General features: G+C 45.0%; 2 protein-coding genes across 2 annotated transcripts in view; one reads left to right on the top strand and one right to left on the bottom strand.

The window, feature by feature from the left end:
- LOC122716514 overlaps window positions 1-20,423 on the bottom strand; it is a 176,736-nt gene that overhangs the window by 112,862 nt on the left and 43,451 nt on the right. The gene's annotated exons all lie outside the window — the stretch shown is intronic.
- LOC122716515 (luc7-like protein 3) lies at window positions 9,505-10,474 on the top strand. Its single transcript, XM_043939674.1, has 2 exons — window positions 9,505-9,648; window positions 9,947-10,474. The coding sequence occupies exons 1-2, from the start codon at window positions 9,505-9,507 to the stop codon at window positions 10,472-10,474; spliced, it is 672 nt and encodes a 223-aa protein (XP_043795609.1).

Raw genomic sequence — 20,423 nt, 5'->3', positions numbered from 1 at the left:
AATTGAAAATTGGAAAACGTATCTAACCATTTCAAACCTTATCCAAACTCGTAAAATAATTATCGACAGATCCACGAATCTGCTCTAAACTTTCGAATATCTGGAAAAACTACCGCGTTGAAAGATGAAAAATTGAAAATTGGAAAACGTATCTAACCATTTCAAACCTTATCCAAACTCGTAAAATAATTATCGACAGATCCACGAATCTGCTCTAAACTTTCGAATATCTGGGAAAACTACCGCGTTGAAAGAAAAATTGAAAATTGAAACACGTATCTAACCATTTCAAACCTTATCCAAACTCGTAAAATAATTATCGACAGATCCACGAATCTGGTCTAAACTTTCGAATATCTGGGAAAACTAGCGCGTTGAAAGATGAAAAATTGCAAAATTGGAAAACGACTCCTCCAGGCCAATTAGAAGCGATTTTCGAGCGCGATCCAAACCGGTGGTCGGTTAGACGCGGTCGTAGACCACCGGTCCTGTCTATTATTGTCGTCCGGGTTGCAACAGGAGCGCGACGAGCTACATTCATCCGCGTTCAAGAGACCGTCGGCAGACGGTGGCTCGTTCACTAACGGCCCGCCATCGCGATTCATAGTCACGCGGGTGTTCCATTAATGAGAGGCCCCCTCGTTGCGGCCACTGTTATTATAGCTGGTCATAACGGCGAAGCGTGGCGGCGACTCGAGAGGGAACAAGTTGCGCGACTATCGAGCCGTTCACCGTCTATTTTCACGTCGCCGAAACAGCGCCCCCTCTTTGTCCACCTTTCTGCTCGTCGCGGCAATTAAAATCAAGTGGAAGGACGAGCATTCGCGCGCATTTTCGCAGACGCGCTCCTCTCGATCGTAATATAATTACGTAACGATCGAGTCGAGAAATCGATCAGCAACTCGTCGAAGTGCTATTCGAAATTTATAGAGGTATCGGATATCGATCTTGACGTGATTATTACCAGAAATTTTAATCGCCAGAGAAATATATTTGCTCTCGAGAAATTTCATGCGCAATTTTTCATCACAGCCTGGCTTCAAATTTCCCGAGAAATTACACGACGCACAATATATATATATACATGCGCGTGGAAAGATCATTCATCAACTGGTATTGGAGAGCCTCAAGTTTGACGAACGTATTCTATGATTATTTAACAAATGTGATAATTAATTGTAGAGAGAGAGAGAGAGAGAGAGAAAACGTAATCTCTTCCAACACTTTAATTATCATTTCATTGACACCACCTTTTCTCCTCTTCCCTCCACGATCTGTTTCAGTGTTTCAATTTAAGGTGTTAGATTCTGTCTATTAATTGCAACGATAATCCGTAAATAAAATTTTCGAATTGGGGAGTCGAGAAAGAGACGAGAGAATTATTGTAGAGAGAGAGAAAACGTAATTTCTTCACTTTAATTATCATTTCATTGACACCACCTTTCCTCCTCTTCCCTCCACGATCTGTTTCAGTGTTTCAATTTAAGGAGTGTTAGATTCCGTCTATTAATTGCAACGATAAATAAAATTTTCGAGTCGGGGGGAGTCGAGAAAGAGACGAGAGAACCCTCTCGTTCAAAAACTGTCGTCAACGTCCCCTATTTTCGGACAGATCGAATCGCGTTAAAACGACGAATCTCTATTCCTACCACGCGTTCCTCGGCATGGCGCATTAATGGCAACGGGTCGAAAACTGCATTTTTCCCCCGCGTTTCTTCTAAATCGAGCGAGTTGAAGATCGGCGGGAGAGTAGAGAAAGGGAAGAGCGAGAAGAAAGAGGCAAACTCTAATTTACCTCTTGGAGGGGAGGGAGAGAAACGTTCGCACGTAATAATATAACGACGACGAACAGAAGACGCAGAAGGCGACGCAGAAGAAGGAGAAAGCAAAGAGAGAAATCCGGCCCAGACAGTGGAGGGCGTGGGAGATACATTTATAAACACGCTCCTCTCCGGGCCTCGGAATCGGCTGATTTACAGGTCATGGAAGAGAACCGTTGTTCCGTTTCGGAAAACTAGATCGAATAAGACAGCGTTTGGAATTAATTTACGTACGATTATGCATCGCAGCGATCGTTCCAAAATGTAAAAATACCGTTTTCCATTTTTGACGAGACGTCTGGCACGGTAAAACGAATTATTTAATATTTTATACAATTGTTTTTCCTTTACCGATATTATATATTATTTATTATATATATTGAATAAAATAGTAGATTGAATTTTATATCGATAGAAATATTTTAATTTAAATTTTATATTATTTATATATCTATTAATGTCATTTTTAGTAAAAAATTCCAATTTATATATTTCATGGGTGATTATTAAAAGCTCATGTAGAAGCACCTTATTATGGTTATTTCTAAACTGGTCGACGGATTCTTTCTCGTAGGAGGCATCCGGAAGAGGTGTCGTTTAATTTACCAAGAGGAGCAAGAGTCCTTCCGTTGAACGATCGTCGTCCCTTTCCTACCTCCTTTTCAATCCCATTATTTTCGTCCTTGCAGCGCATCCGTTTGGATTCCATTAAGCTGACAAACGTACGCATACATAATCTCATGGAGAGGAATCCTCGGAGCGTCGGTGTCCATTCCTCGAGGGCATTTCTCACAGAAGGATCCTCCTCGATTGTTTCGTCTAACAGGCTGATTGTTGCGTCTGCCGTACATCAAGTTCAAACGCTTCTCTCTCTCTCTCTCTCTCTCTTTCTCTCTTCGTATCAACGTTTGGGTGAACAGCCAGCAAAAAGGGTAAAAATTAAAATAACGTTATGGAAACGAAATAAAGCAGAAAAGCGTCTGTTCCTATTTATATTTGTATATCGCTATTATGTACTCGAAACTTTGTCTTTTTTCCTCTTTTTTATACTCGAGAGAGAAGATGTATCGCGAGGGATAAGGATTAAAGAAAAGAGAGAGAGAGAGAGAGAGAGAGAGAATACACGTTTGGAATAATTTAACCGACGGTGTCACACATTTAAAGAAGAAACGAGAAACGAAAATGTTATGGTCGGGGAAGCAAGAGGCGGACGGAACGTCTTAATAATTTGATCAAGTACGAGTATTAAAATGTCGCGACGGATAAACTCGTCATGCGTGCAACGACACCGCTTTCACGACACTCGACGAGTCAAACTTTCGCGTACCCGTAACGGTTCAATGAAATCACCGAGCCAACCGTTTCACATTCGTCTCTCATTGTAAAATCTCCGCTCCGGTTTACGTGTCGTTTGTCAAAAATCGAATCGAAAAAATCGACTCGAACCCGCTCTCCCCGTGGAACGGTGAAATTTACATCAAGAAACGCGTTATCGAATATATCGAGCACGATCACGTTTCGATCGCAATCGATTTTTATCATCGATTCTATTACGCAACGCGCGTTTTCATGCGAGTGAATGATAACATATATATAGAAATTCAGCAACGAGAGTAATAAATATTTCTTCGTTCCCTCTTCTTACACTTTGTACACTTTCAACATTTAGATACATTTCAACGAAATCGTAGCGTAACACACAAATTCAGCAAGAACATAGAGAAACATTTTTCCATCCGCTATTCATCAACCAGCTCTCCGCCTGCTCCTTTGATCGTCTCAATCTGCATTCCCGTCAGCCAGGCCTCTTGATGTTTAATTACGTTGACTAATTTCACTGGGTTCGTTCATTCGATTACCCGGCCAAGACGCTCGACGATAAATTCGAGGAGCAGGGGAAAGGAGGAGGAGGAGGAGGAGGAGGAGGAGGAGGAAAGGACAAGTCTCGGCCGCGATAACAATTTCCCCGTTTCATCGTTTTGTTCCCTCGTTATACGGAGGAATAGCGTGACATTAGCGCGGGAGAGGTCCGTGGATCTGACATCTCGGATATGACTCTCCGCGGATCGCAGAAATAGCTAAGCGCGCAAGCACCAAGCGAGAGCCACGGGTCCGTGAAATATGCCTCTACGTTGATAAAGTGTGTCCCGCGCTAGGAAACTTGGAAAATTTCGACCGCCATTTGTTAAACGCGCCATCGCGCTTTCCGCGTGTCTCGCGCCGACTTTACCCCGAAAACGAATTTTCGAAACGAATTAATTGGGGGATCGGTCGTTCGTTCTTCGTCACGTGGGGTCGTCGAAAAAATTGACGAATGGAAAGGAGAATAGGGGAATTTCGATGCACGGAGTTTTACAGAATATCAGATGGAAGGGTGGAAAATTATATACGGCGGATTAACGTGAAAAATGGATTGTTTTCGGCGGCGCAGGCAGACGTGGGGTAATTGTGACACGCGACAGGATTATTCATCGTCGCATGCGCGTTAACGTCTGGACTCGGTAAGCCACGGTTTCCGAGACGCATTTCGCTTGTCCGCCCGCGTGATGCCTGTCCTAAATTATGTTGCGAGAGACTGCGGTTTGAGGAAAGGCGGTGTTTCAATATCAGCGACGTCTGCGTCATAAATTTCGTTACAAAGTACGTATATACTTGGAAGCCTATACTTGATGGAAGAGCGTTCGTTTGGAGGAAAGAAATCTGAATTCGATATAAATAAATGGTGTAAAATGTAGATTTTTAGGAAGGAAACAATGTCTAAATGGAACGTTTGGAGAAAAGAAATCTAAATTGTTACAAAATACGTACATACTTAGAAGTCTATATTCGATGGAAGAGCGTTCGTTTGGAAGAAAAAAATCTGAATTCGAATAAATAGTAAAATGAAAATTTTTAGGAAAGAGAAGATGCCTAAATGGAACGTTTGGAGAAAAGAAATCTAAATTATTACGAAATATTGGTTTGAAAATAAAATATTTGGAGGAAAGAAATCTGAATCCGAATAAATGGTAAAATATAGATTTTCAGGAAGGAAATGATGCCTAAATGGAACGTTTGGAGAAAAGAAATCTAAATCATTACGAAATACTGGTTTGAAAATAAAACATTTGGAGGGAAGAAATCTGAATCCGAATAAATGTAAAATGTAGATTTTTAGGAAACAGAACGATGGAAGGAATCGATGCCTAAACGAAACGTTTGAAAAAGAAATCTAAATTGTTACGAAGTATTTATTTGGAAATAAAACGAAGGAAAGAAATTTAGATCCGAATAAATAATGTAAAATGAAGATTTTTAAGAAGGAGACAATGCCTAAAACGTATGGAAAAAAGAAATCTAAATCGTTACAAAGTATGTATACATTTAAAAGCCTATACTCGAATAAATGAGCGCGATTGGTTTGGAGAAAAGAAATCTGAATGGTTACAAAGTATCGATTCTGGAAATAAAACGGTTTGGAGAAAGAAAATGTGAATTTTAGGAAAGAGAATGATGGAAGAGAGAGGAAGGGAAGGGCGAAATCTCGGACGGTGATCGGTAACGGGTAACCAGCCACGTGATGGGACATCCTCGTTATTATACATCGCGGAATTCCTTTCCGCGTTGGCGAGCCGCGTATGGCGGCCGCGATGCGCGTAAATCTTTCGCCACGGTTACAGCCGGCGGGCATTACGTTGATGCACTATTTATAAACACGTGACATCGGGACGAGTGGTTTGGCGCGGGTGGGCCGACAGAGTTTCGTGTTCTCGCCTCTTCTCGTCCACCTGCTCGCGATCAAGTCCCTTATATTATCCCGTATTTTCTTCCTCACTTATTAATCTCCCTTTCCGCGGATCCAAATTATATTTTCCCTCCCTCTGCTTCTTTCCATCCTTCGAAATTTAAATTTATTTTGGGATTACAAATCCTTGATTCCTTTTTTTTTTCTTTTTCCTTTTGCAACAGGAAGTAAAAATATATATATATATATATTAAATTGTATCGAAGCGTAAATTGTATCGAAGCCGCTGTCGGGCCTCGATAAAGAAGAAGCGAGGATTCGTGTTATTCTTGTTTCACGATGATGAGTTGAAACGTTTAAGGAAGCTAATGCCGTACGATAGTTTTCGCAAATTACGCAACGACGTGTCATTACGAGGAACGTGCTCCAAGACGTAATTACAAGATTGTCGTAAAAGACGGGAAGTAGAAGATAGAGTCATGAAAGTTGAAATGCCACCTCGACGCGTGACCGACACTTAGCTGCAGGATAGACGAGATTGTCCTTTCGTTACTTATTGCCGCTACCCTGCCTTTCTCGCGTGTATATACGCGTGGTTATTATTTCTGGATATCGTCGTGCCAAGATATCACTGTCTGACAGCGCGTAACTTCTGACTCGTTTTTCCACAAAATGTTGTTGCAAAATGGTGAAAAAAAGGAAAAAAAAGATTCATCCTCGCGCAAGTGAAATAAAGCAACCACTCCATAATTTCCATTCTCTTCGATACTTTTTTCGATCGCTAGATTCCTATTCCAGCTCGACGATCGAAAAGAACGAAAAGAACGAAAGAAGGAAGAGAAAGAGGAGGAGGAAGCGCGTTAACACGACGCTTTTATCGGCCCACTTGGGCCCTTCGACGACGCGAAAGTTATCGCCGGTCGTGGCCGTAATTATCTCGAAGGCTACCGCGATACCGTGCCCACCACACTGTGTAGATCATATTTCTTGTCGGCTTCTGCCTTTCTTCGTATACACGTTATACACGCAGCCGCCCGCCGCCAACGAGTGAGACGTTCCAGGCCCGAGTGCATTAATCTCGGGCGACGGATGCGTTAATGTAATCGTTTAATAAGTCCGCGTTTATTAACTGCGCCCGCTCTCATCGGCATTAATTCACCCTTTGCGCTCATCCCCGTCCACCTCGAAAATCCTCGCTTCCTCTCGCTCCTTTTGCCTTTGCTCGCCGCTCCGTTCGTGTACCGTTCGGATACAAAAGAGATTCGAGGAACCGTGGAACAGGTTTCGCCAGGCGAAACAGTCCCCCTCCGAGCCACCAGTTTTCCATTCGATTCGAAACATACATTTTCCACAGCTATCGCTCGAACACTTTTCTGGAATCCCATAAAGAAGGAAGGAAAGAAGAAGAAGAAGAAGAAGAAGAGAAAGAAGGGGAAAAAACGGGAGCCGGCCTTGCGAGGCTTATGGCTCGGAATCGATTTGTCCGCCGTGGCGCGGCGCGTTTAATAATAATTTCCTCGTGCCCCGATGCCCGGCCGTATTCTAATGAATACAAACACGCGGCGATTTATCTCGGCTGATTCGCGGAATATTAATTATTAATTGCGCCACGAATATTTATAAGCGGCTAGCCGATCGATAATTCCTCGCGATAATATAAGCAAAATGGTGAGCAAAAACGGTGCTGTAACGGACAGACAGGCGACACAGGCGCGGCCACAGGCTAATGCAATCGAGTATGCAAAACGGACAATTACACTGTTACGAGTTTGCGCGCAATCCCCGTTTTGCCGTTCGGAACGCCGTTAATCAACCAATTGCGATGACCGCGCGGCACGGGCGCGGCGGCGTTGATTGGTCGACCGTGTTCCGCTTTTCCGAACAGAAGCCGAGCTACACTCCCGTCTCGCCACTCGAGCTTCGACGTGCTTATTACATTATACATATTTATAAGGATACTAATATTCGAAAAATAAACTCGCCCATTCTTGCGAAGATACGAAGTCGAATACCCGATCCATTTCTCGACACCCTATATATATATATCTGCAATTCTTGGAATTATTGGAATTATCGAGACTGGAGTCCCAAAGAACGCGAGGGAAGAGGCGAATTCCGCGGGAAAATGACGTGGACGTTGGAGGCAGGTGTGCGCGGAACAACGAAAAGTGTCGAATGGAACGGAACGGAACGGAACGGAACGGATACGTAATAATATCGATGAAACGAAAAAAGCTAAAAGGCTATCGATTTTCGAAGAATAATACCGCGTAAATGATGTCGATTTGAACGTTTCTATCGGCGTGGAGACGGGATCATTGGACGACGCGTAAAAAAAGGTAGCGAAATGGAAGGAGAGGAGGGGAGGGGATGGAAGAGCGGTGGCACGGCGTTCCTCTTGTCTAAGCGCGACGTTGATAAATAATCATTGGCGCGTAGACGCGAGCATCTACATGGAGCGCAGGTGTGCAGGAGGGAGCGCGCCGCGGCGACACCTGGTGCTGATCAACGAATCGGGGAATCGGTTCTGGTATAAGGCTAAATGGTCGGCTAAATTGCCGCGTTATTCTTGTAAACCGCGGCGTCCCCGACTATCCAATTACCGGACGAGGTGGCAAGATGTCTCGAACGGGATACACGCGTCCCCCGTCCAACCAGCTCGGAATCGCGGCTTTTTTAACGCCGCCGACACCATTAAGGGCGGCTAATGAGCACACACGGGGGGAAAAAAATTAATCGGTAAATTTGGCGTGGCACCGAGCCGGCTGCAAACTGCCTTCGTTACCATCCAACATCGCCAAATTTAACACAGGTATCGTATCGCTTAACGATCGTTCCGCTTCCTCCTCCTCCTCCCGAGTGGGGGGGGATTAATCGAGGATCGAGGAAAGCGAAGGTGAGAAATTCGAAAATCGATCGGGTAACACGGGAATTGCTTCGATAACCTTGTTCAATCGCTTGCATGTCCGTTCTCACGTTTTGCGGTGTTTGCAACAACAATTTACAGTCGATATTGCCGACGATCTTTCCTATGGATGTACACTTTTCTCCACGGTTCATCGATTCTATATCTCCTCGTGTTAAGAGATTTCAACGCGAAATTGACGAGAACGAGTAAGGAAAAATTCTCTAATCGAGACTAATAATCGAGAACATGGATAAGCTTGAAATTATTACGAATGATTATGTTGGAGGGGAGGGGAGAAAACGTCAAAGATCAGAGAAGAGTGAACTTGTGCGAGCGAGGAATCGAGTGAAAGCAGCGTTAACGTCAACGCACTCCGATACGCACGCTTCTCTCGTTCGTTCCCTATCTTTGCGTTTCCGTTTCTCCTTCCTTAGTAGTTCACCCATGTGATTCGGTTTAACAGCGATGCACTTCGAAAATCTTGATCTTGTCACGCTTCCGCGGACTCGATTTTTCCCCCTTACGGCTCTATTGAACGGACAAACCCGTCGTTCGCGGCAAGGTAATAGCTCGATACTCCTTCAACTGTGAATCGCTATAACCGAGGAACGAGTTTTTCTTTTCTCGAGGGAAAAAGAAAAAAAATGGACATCGAAGCGATCGGGACACCGCCTTCCGATGGTGTTCGAGGCGAATCAGACAATTTCGTGGTGGAATAGTTTTCGAGTGGGGAGCTTGGCGTTGAATGGAAAAAAAAATCGAAACGCGGAAACCACGGTAAACAAAATCGTTTAGTCGGCACCCGGATCGTTCCCGAGACGCAAATCGATCACGATGATTTTGGCATAATTTTAATTCAAATTTTCTCGTGATAATTCTAATCCAAGCGTATCGTTTACAAGGCGTTCGTCTAAATTACACGTAAAGCTCAAATGCACATTATCAACGAGTTGGAAGCTGAAAGCTTTCTCGGTTCACCGATTCGAAGGGATCGTGTCGAAAGTTTCTTTGAAAAAAAAAAAAGAAAAAAAAGCGGGAGACGCAATTGAGAAATGGGGAAGCAAACACCGAAGATGTCGTCCAGGGTGGTTAACGCCATCAGGAATCTGAGGGAGGCTCACGGGTCCACGTCGAAAGAGATCATGAATTATATCATGTCGCAGTGCAACGTTCACGAGTCGACCGTGAACAGACAGGTAGCTTCGCTTCTTCGTATCTTTTTTTCTTTAAAAAAAAAAAAAAAAAAAAACAAATTTCAAATACAATCCGAATCCCAAAGATTAATTTTTCGCCGTTTACAAAAAAAAAAAAAAAAATACGTTCGATACGATGAAAAAAATTTGGTCGAAGCAAAAGAATATTTTTCGACGTTCGATCGATCTAGCTTCCGAATGGCTGGATCAAGGAACGATATATCTATCCTAGAGAGAGAGAGAGAGATACGGTATTGACGAATTCGAATCCTTCCGAATTTCTTCCTTCCCCCCTGCCCAGATGCACGCGGCGTTGAAACGCGGTTTGGACTACGGTATCCTGAAGAAGGCCAACGGCCACTATTTCCTCAACACGGACCCGGATTCCCAGCTCACGTCGAACATGATGCCGACCGAGCAGGCGAGAAGAAGGGGGCGAAGAAGACGAAGCAGAGGTCGGCGGAGAAGAGGTCGTCGAAGGAGGCGCAGGAGAAGCAGAAGGAGAGGGCGCAGAAGACGCAGAAGCAGTCGTCGTCGTCGCCGTTCGACGAGGAGGAGGGGCCGTACGACGAGAACGAGGCGGATGGCGTGCACGAGATGCAGGTGCACCAAGAGGACCAGGGACATAGTTGCCCTGAATAGTAATCCGGTGGAGCAACTGACGGCTGAGGACAACGGGATGTGCACGTGCGAGAAGGAGAGCAACATGGAGACGCGGTCGAGGCACAGCAAGAGCCGCGATCGAAGCATGAGTCGGAGCCGATCGTCGGCGAACAGCGATCGAGATGACGGGGCCAATAATCGACGCGCGACCATCGAGGAGGATTAATCGATTCTCGAGGGAGAAGCAAGTCCGTTACCGTGTTGCATCTCCCCGCCGGGTCGTCAACGCGTTGCATAAACCGTTCCCCTCTCCCCGTGGAGAACGATCGGTGCCGAGTGAAACCGTTCGCGTCTCCGAGTATCATCTGTCGTTCGTCACTTTTGTTTTTTTCTTTCCTTCCTTCCTTCTTTCTTTCTTTCTTTCTTTTCTTCTTTCCTTCTTTCCTTCCTTCTTTCTTCCTCCTCTCTTTCCTTTTTTTAAATCGTATAGCTCCCTCTCTCTGTTCCTCTGTCGACATAAAATTCGTATATCATATTTTTATCGAGTGATTTATCGAGTGATGAATGTGATTTTCAACGATCATGTAATAATTGCGATATATAATAAATTGGTAATGTCCAGTTTCTATTTTATATCCAAAAAATTTTTTTCTATCGTTAAAACTCGCGGGAGTAGTAACTTTAATTCATCGTTCGTATCTTTTGGAGAAAAGAGTTTTACGCGTACGTGCGCGCACGCACGGATGGACGCATGGAAGAAGAAGAAGACCTTGGCCGAGGTGGTCTGAATGAAAGCAACGGCAATAACTCTTCGAGCGGTAGAGTCGAGGCGGGTTAGAAAGCATCGAGAAGCGATTAGTGGTATTTACCGGTCCCCACTGAGAGAGAGAGAGCCTGCCGATTCCCGGTACCGTTCCGACGTCCCGCAGGGATCCGCGTACGCGTCACAATACCGCCATCCAACTGCTCCCCATTCTCTCTCCAATGTCACGCTTCCCATCGGGCCCCTATTAATAACCTTCTAACGGTGGCCATCGAACAATTTTTCCACCCGATGGCTACGAAACGTTTATTAAACTGTTTCCTAAACTTATTCGGATGGATCGATGAGTTATTTCCTATCCGATCCGCGACTCGATTCGTTCGAACTTGCTTTCGAAAAGGATAATTTAAGAAAAGAACAAGCGTCGTTCGAGTGTAGACTGGTTTATCTCCGACCGAATTGTCCTATTCGCTCATCCATTCCTATCACGAACGAGATCGGTTTAATTCGGCCACGGTAGTTTCGGTGCTCAGCGTGCGATCCATTGTGCGCGATAACGAGTAAGCGGCCGCGCATCACGACCGTTTCCCTCCTACGTGTCTTGGAACGGCTCGTTATTTCGTAAGAAACGGATTCTATCCGCTTGAACGAGTCTATGGCAGAGACAGGTCGATAACTCGAGCACTTAATATAGTTAGAAAACTATATTGCGTCCATTTCGTCAAACCGCGAGACGATTATCTTTTTATCTTAACGACTGTGGCAAAAAAACACCGAATGGCAACACCGATACTCTCAACATCGCTCGCTCGATGGAATGATATTCCTTGTTCCGTCACTTGGATTCGGATCGGATGGTTTTTCGACCACTTCGAAACCAGAAGACAGAGGTCGAGCAGCAGGTTACAGAGATAAGATAACGGCGAGGAGAGGAGAAGAGAGGAGAGGGTTTTCGTTACGCCTTATTATTCGTTATTTAACGAAGCAGCGAGTGTTCTCTGATAAGAGAAAGGGAACAAATTGGGGGAGGAGGGAGGGGGGAAAGGATAATTTGCAGGAGGAAGGCGGCCTAAAAATCCACGGGTACGACCCGCCACCGACAAATTTACGAGTTCCACGCTGAAAGCCCCGTTATCGTCCGGTGTCCCTCCCTCCCACCCGTATCTCCCGCCCGCCCTTCCTCGCCGCCTCGATCTCGCAATTAGTTCGCGGGAACACCGTCTCCGGGAAGCGGCGTGGCCAGCCTCCAGTTTCGCTTCTTCCTTTTTTCTTTTTTTCCCCTTTCTTCCACGTTACACCTGCCACCGACGCGGCATTTTCGCGCGCGCACCCAACCAATTCTTTCTCTCCGCCTCGAGAGAATATTCGTCCTCCGTCCGAGCCGATTACTTGTCTTCTTTTTCAAACGATTGTATATAAAAATACGTTCGATTAAATTTGAAAGGGATTCGGAATTCGGATCGAGATTCGGGAGAATTCGCCGAGAAAGAGTTTCGCGAAAGAGATGCTATCCTCGAGCAAGAAGGGAGAGATCGGTGTGAACAAGAAAAGAAGAAGAAAGAAAAGAAAGAAAACAGTTGGATGAAGCGCGGGTGACGCGAATGGGCAGCGTCGAGTCTCGCGAAGCTATCTGAAGGCGAATCGCGTTGCTGAATCCGAGTAATCTGGCAACGAGTGAAAAAAAGGTCGAAAATTTCGTGGTCTCGGGTCATCGCGAGCTCTCTCTCTCTCTCTCTCTCTCTCTCTTCTAAACGAATGTCGGGTTAGGGTCGCAGCAGAAAATCTCGGCGATACGATCTTTCGCCGCGCGGAACGGTGGATCGAGGTGTCAGCCTTGTTCTTACTACGTGTACCCGTTTGCCGAGATACCGTCACTCTGACATTACTCGCGATATCATTAAGCTGGATTTATGTCGCGCGTAAACGGACGCGCATCCCTCGCCCGTTATATTCTACGAATATACGCGTATTGGACTAAATTGTCGGCGAGCGAAAGACGGTTCGGGACAATTTAGCGAGCACTCGAGGAAGGAAATTGCCTTGGCGAGGATGTGTTTCGAAGCGGGAGGGGTTTATTCTTCCTCCAACTTGATATTCCCTCGAATCAAAAAAAGCTCGAGTTATATAAATTAAGCTTGAGAGGCGAGTCTCAAGTCGCCACTGTTAAGCGGCCGTAAACGTTGAGATTAATTTTAGTACAGTTTCGCACAGTTTTGCGAATCAAATATGGCAATAAAAAAAGTAGAAAGTTTCTACTTTTCGTATATTCTATTCTTATCGCGTGGAACGTATAAAAAATCATTGACAAATCATTATTAAAACTTAATATTGATCGATAATTTATAATTGTTTTGAAATGTTTTAAAAATGAAATTTAAACGCTTCTTGATAAATTTTAACGTATTTTAACGTATGCTTGTTGTACAATGTTACAATTTGAACATTTTCTCCAATTAATATACACTGTTTCGTGCAAGCAACTCGAGTGGCGAGCGATTTACGTTAGATTTCGTTTTCGCCGAATAATAAGAGCGCAGTCCCGATTAGCTTTCAAAATCATCTCGAGCTGCTACTTGGAAAGGATTCCTGGAGAACCTCGAGGAGAAATTAAAGCCCTCTTCCGTACGACACCTTGGATAGATTCGTATACGGGGTCAATTAACCCGTAAACGCGGCTCGCTCGTGAAGAAAGGAATATATATATATCGCCGTTGTTGAACCCAATCCATTCCGTCCCCAAAGGAATTTAATTAGCCGCCACCTTTACGGCTATTACGGACCGAGACCACATGCGAGATTCTTTAATTCGAGCGATCCAACGCTCGCGATAACCCGTGAACTGCGCCGCCTTAACTAGAATTAGACCGAATGACACGAAATCAGCAGGTGACTATCTCCACGATATCCTCCCTCTCTCTCTCTCTCTCGCGACGCGGCGTTTAACGTCGAGAAGAATCTCGCACACGACGCGCCACCTCGAAAGGTGACCGCGCTTAATTGCGGCGCAGATGCGTGCAACGATTACGATTCTCGGTCCTTCTTCTCCGTTTCGTAACGAATTCTTTGAATACCTCCAACCTTTTTTTACATCCTCCGCGCGAGCGTATCCGAAAATGATCTGATCGGACCCGAAAACAACGATCGCCCACGCGTCCGAATCCTCGAAAAGAAGTAAACGATCGAGACTCCATCCCAGATGGATCCAGAAGAAGAACACTTGCACTTGGCGCGAGTAGAACAACGGAAGAAGGTTCGTTACACGCCGTCGGAGAGAGCGAGATCCTACGGCCGCTTAACTGTTTTGCCCCGGCTGATGGATAGCGCGTTTCGCGCGTTATTACACTCGCCGCGCAGTTGCCAGATTGGGTACACGGGTTTCTCCGGGGCAGAGGCTACGACAGGGGCGTTAATAGCGTGTTTACCGATAATGGTCCAAGGGACTGACCGAGGGGGAGAAAGCTCGACGTTACGATTATTTTCCTCTCCCTTTCTGTTTAGAGAGCTTTATCTCGAGAGAGGCTATTACGAAGAGACGGGGAAAGCTCGAGAGTGTCGGCAGATTTATAAACAGGCTCGGATGCATTTAAGCGGGGCCCTTGCATGTCCACCTTTGCATCGAGCGTCCTTTATCTCGAAAGTCATTCACACCAGATATTCTCTTCGATTCAGCTCTAGTCTTGGAGAAGTAGTCGGGAGGTACGCGAGAGGAAGAAGAGAAGAGCGATCGATTATCCTTGCTCACCTCGCTTCGATCCTTTGTGTACACGAGCTCGTTCGATCGTTAAATACTTCGCGACACAGCGATTCAACAATTTTTCGAGTGTATCGCAATCCTCTTATTTCCTTCCTTTTCCTTTTTTTAATCGATCCGCTTAAACCGGTAATATATTCGCGCGAGCGCGAGCAACGAGCCAAGTTAATTTCGATCGGGTAGAGATTATCCTTATTCCGCAGCCGATGATCTTTCGAATCGTAATTTTCTATCACACAGATGCATTCGCGCGGCCGGACGATATCGGGTGCGCGATTTATGAAGAATTAGTAAATCGTTCAGATACGATCGAACATTTTACGAAAGCGGGCGAATGGACGGAGGGGAGGCGCGTTTTCTATCAAAATGCAAACGAGAGAGGATGCGTAAAATGTCCTTATTATCACCACCATCGATATCGTTCTTGCTCTCCCAACGCTCGAGGACACGGTGAAAAAGCGCTCGAGACGTGCGTGTGCCCCAGATCGGTGGCGATAAGACTCTCAAGGTCCGCTTTTAACTACCTGTCGCGGCCACAAGCTTCGCGAGAAATTTCTCGCCTTCGATCTCGCTCGAAATTCGCATTTTCCTATCCAATCTTTCCAATATCGAAATCGCCGATATCCATATATCGCAATCAAGATCGAGGAAACGGGGAGGGGAGGGCGAGCGACAAGTTGCCCCGTGGCGGAGGAGCAGCTGGCACCACCCCCAGATGTCGTGCGTTCACCGGAAGCCCTATCGATAATTATTTATCTGGAGGCCTAATTAACTCCGTTTTAACCGGAGTCCCCGGAGATAAAATTACCGGCCGCGTTGGAACGCGATCGGCAGAAAGAATTGGCCGGAAGGGAGGAAGGCTACACCTGCGGCGAGGCCGCCGATATATACGAGTGTATCGCGTATCTCTCACAAGTGTGGGCGTCTCTCTTACTCGCGCTCTCTTCTCCTTTTCCCGGTCATATTTGAGACGAGATACGAAGATATCTCGACCAATTCCTTTATTTTTCTCCTTTTCTCTGTTCACCGATTCCGCGCGAGCGTAGAAAAACGTTCCAACGAAAAAAAAACGAACGCGTTCGAACGATGTTGTTCCAATCTCGAGACACGCGCACTGTTAGAGAAGAGAAACGGGCGAAAAACAACGCGCGTGTATTTCCAATTCGCGCGGTTTCGCTTCGAATTAATCCCGCTCGATAGAATATATCCGCGTGATTACCGTGGCGTGATAACCAGCCGCGAGGAGTCGCGAGCCGGTTAATTGGACGTTTAATTAGATAGCGTAAGCAAGCGTATCGAGAAAAAAAAGAAGAAGAAGAAGAAAAGGAGGAGGAAGAAGAAGGAAAAAAGCACGCGTAACAGCAAACGCGACGAGTTCGTTATTACGATCGAAGCGTGCTTCTCGCGTCTTTCTCGGATTCGCGGTGGCGAACGGATCACGTGTGCGCGATATAAGGGCAGGATAAAAGGCAGGGAGCTGCTTATAAGAGGAGCGAGAAGTGGATACGCGTCGTAACTCAATCGAGAGATTTCGTTTTTTCTTCACTTTTTTTTTTTTCTTAAATGGAAAACATCGGGCACCGGTTCGCCCCTTCCGGTAATCAACGCGCGGAATCGGCCGGGTTACCAGCCTTGTATTTATATAAAGTGTAAACCAACAACGGTGGAAACGTAACGAGGGGCGAGGAGCGGGTGAAGAATAAACGGGAGAAGGAGAAGGAGGAGGAGGAGAAGGAGGAGGAGGAGAGGAGGAAGAAGGAAGAGAAGGTAAGCGACGTCGATTGGCCGAGTGGTCACAATGGATCCGTACAGACGGCTCTATTCACCTCCAAACAATGTAATCGCAACTCACCGCTTTCCGCGACGCTCTCTCTCTTATCGATCGATGAATCGATGGATCCCGGTTTAGTAGATTCACGGCCCGTGAATTCCTCCCCCCGTTAATTAATTAACCGGCTGTCCACCGCTCGCTCCACCGCTTTTGTGAAATCCGTATGCGGTCCGACTGGATCGTGGGAAAGCAATGGTGGAGGGAGAGGAGGAAGGGGGGCGACGAGCGTTCAGCGCGCGAGATAATGGCGCTGGACGATGATTGGCAACGTCGGCTCGGTTCGCGGTCGTCTTAGCTCGGTCGAACGTTCGTTCGAGAGAACGAAGGGGAAGCGAGAGAGAGAGAGAGAGAGAGAGGAAGAAAGGCGTCGCGAAATCGCGGGGACGTGGAACTGAAACGGCGTTTTGGGAAGGAAGGAAGGAAGGAAGGAAGAAACGGAGGGGAGACGTAACACAGGAGGCCTTCGACCTCCTTCGAATTCGAATTATCGCGAGTGAGCACGGTGGCCGTTAATCGAGCCTCCGGGGAGTTGGTTGACCCGAGATTAGTCCATCTGGTAGCGATGATGCCGCGACAACGATCGTTAATGGCCAATAATACTACCGATCGTTATCGCGAAACGGGATTCGAACGTGACGGGAGAAGGGGGAAGAACAAAACCAGAGATTCTTTGTTTTGTTGGCGACGACAGAGCCTGGTAATGTAGTAATTTATGGGCTTGTGTTTACGAGTCGCGGAACATTCGAAATTACGAGTTATGTACGTATCGTTTCCTATTGGATGACATCCGAGAATATAATTGCTTCTATCGGCCATTCGACGAGATTTTTTTCCGTCGTCGAAATAGTCTTCGAAAGCCGTCGAATCGAATCTGTCGTTCCACAAATGGGCAATTTACCGTTCTTCGTCATAGATTCGCACGATGAGCAAGCGGGAATCGTCGACTCGTCGGCGACTTTTACGAACGCATCATCGTTCTCTTCTTTCGAACTGTGCCCATCGTATATCGAATCGTATATATATATATATAAAGCTGTCCCAAAATCCCAATTTAATCAATTTAAGAGAGAGAAAATTACTCATCCAAAAACACCGATTCCTATTATATCCGATCGATGATGGAACAATTTCGAGGCGAGTTGGTCGGCCGCGTGTTATCCGGGAGCAGGAAAAGGAAAATTTACGATTCTGTTTGGCGAGTGGCGTGATCGAAATCGATTACTCATTAATCGTCCTCGTTCGCCACTGCCCCCGCGCCCGTAATTAACCGTGATTAATTGGGTCGGATCCCGGCCGAATATATTTTATCTCGTACGAAATTGGCCGCGGGCAGCCCGGTGTTCTCGCTCGAGGATGATCCCGCGATTCGAATGATCGTCGATCGTCATGCGATTCCACTCGACGCCCGTCTTTCTCCCTTTCCTTCCAAATCTACTTCGCTTACGTTATTTTCGTTACGAAAACGAACCGCGGGTTATCCTATATTATGTTATTAACTTCCACTCGGTCGCGGCTAACTCGTGTATCGTGGCAGGTAGTGAACGATATCGAAAACGTTTCGCGAATAAGCGATGGTATAATTACGTTTTTCCTGTTTACGCGTTTCGAGGAATACAGACGCGAGGAATACACACGCGTCGAGAGATGCGAACAGTGGCGGACGTTGTCGACGACTGCGAACGACGAAGCCTTCGAGTTGCGCGCAACTTTTGTATTCGAGCTCGACCGTCCTTCCGACGTAAACACGCGATCGAGGAGAGATCCGTTCGCTCGCGCTCGTTTTGTTATTCTCGTTCTTACGCCACGATAATCGGTGGTTTTGGACTCGACGGCGAGGAAGAAAGAAATATATGTAATATAATATAATATAAAATAAATGTAATAAATAAAAATATCAATTTAATTAATTTTAAATTAAATAGTTTAAATTAAAAACATTAATTTTGTAAATTAAATATATTTAGATAATTAAAATTTAGATAATTAAATATCGATAATTCCCAAAATTATCATTTTAAATAAACTATTTTTCGAATAATTCTATTTATTTAATATGTTAATATAATTTATAATTAAAATTTTAATAAATATTTATTTTTACAATAACTTTAATCTTATCGAAAATAATCTTTTTATCGATAATTTCATCTCAAGAATTTAAATAATATTTATAACAATTCAATATTTCTATTAATTTATTTAATTTTATATTCAATTTATCTTTCAATTATAATATATTTATCATGTCCAATAAATTCTTTATTAATTTTAATAAAAAAACAAATTAATTGTTTTTCTTAAAGGTATATTAGTAATATTCTCTTATTTCATTTCTTTAGTAAATTATCCTTTTTAAATCTAAAACAATTATTCAATCTATATTTTTTCTCTCTTCTTCTGTTCAACTTTCAATCGAACGAATGATCGAAATCTCGAAGAAGAGACGGAGAGAAGAGGGAAATTTAAGGATTCGTAGACATCTACTTTCGTAGATGAACGACGAGGAGGATCTTTTGCATAAATGGACGACGACTCCATTGCCCGTATCGTGACTCGCCGCGGACACGGAGAGGATAACAGTCGCATTGCGAGCCGGGCATCGTTGCGAAGTGAACGAAATTGTAACGTGGGGAGAGCCTCGACTTTCTACGTCGGGATTATGGTGCGGACCGTATGGAAGCGAGCGGGGTACACCTGTCGTTGGCAATTTCGTGTTGAATGCCAGCCAACGAACCATTACTTATGCGCGTATAATTGGCGTTAATTAAACTCGAAATGTTGGACGTTTGAAACGGCAATGTTGTAAATTGTAATTGTACATTGGATTTGAATAAAGAATGTCATATTTACAAGAAGCCTCCCCTCCTCGGATCTTCTCGCGCCTCTCTTTACCTCGAATCTTTACACGGTTTATTGATCGATCGATTTAATAGCGTACGACGATCTGTGTCTCCGCAGAGGATGGAGAAAATCGTACGAAAATCGAGATCGCTTAAATCGCCAAATCACACCCACACGCGTCTCGCACGTGCAACTGAAAACGCTCGACGAAACTTACCGCAACGACAAACGTCACCTTTGAAACAATAAAAGCGACGACAATGGTGTATTATCGAGCCCCGTTTCGCTTAATGGCAACTTTCACCGATAGATACGATTCGATAATTTCCTCCGAGATATCAACAACCAATTACGTTACGTTCTTGTTGTATCGAGTGCATTCCAATCTCTCTCTCTCTCTCTTTTTCTTCTTCTTCTTCTTCTTTCCTTGTTCGACAGGACAATTTTGCAAACACGGTGGCACCATGCGTAGAGAAATTTCTACCTGGTGTTGAGGAGCGACAATCGAGTGACAATGTTACACGTGTCACGATCAACGGAATAATATTTTCGTTTTCCCCGTAGCACTGAAAAAGAGAGGTGTACGGAGGTGGACACGATAGGCCACGCGGGTTCAGCCGCGACGCACAATGGGTTACGGCCTCTCTCTTTTCGACCAAAGCACACGCTTCGAGGCGTGCGCACGCGTAGGCGACACTAAACGCCCACGTAAGGCCGTACAAATATTGAACAAATATTAACATAATGTTTGTACGTTAGTCCCCAACTATAAATATGAACGACCCACCTGTGAAGGTGATTCCGAGAAAGGAACGGGGATCCGAACGAACGGGCCGCGATCGAAACGGGACAAAGAATTGTCACGCACTCGTCATTCTTCCGATCGACAACTTTGAAACTTTGCTTTCTTTCTTTTTTTTTTTTTTTTTTTTTTTTTTTGCCAAATCTGAGATTATTACGCGCGCTGGATCTAATTACGGGAGAGAAGC

This window comes from Apis laboriosa, unplaced genomic scaffold (assembly GCF_014066325.1).
Source record: "Apis laboriosa isolate Shangri-la unplaced genomic scaffold, ASM1406632v1 scaffold46_cov150, whole genome shotgun sequence".
NCBI classification, from domain to species: domain Eukaryota; kingdom Metazoa; phylum Arthropoda; class Insecta; order Hymenoptera; family Apidae; genus Apis; species Apis laboriosa.
Note: the sequence above shows the minus strand (reverse complement) of the source record. Positions and strands in the feature narration are given on the sequence as shown.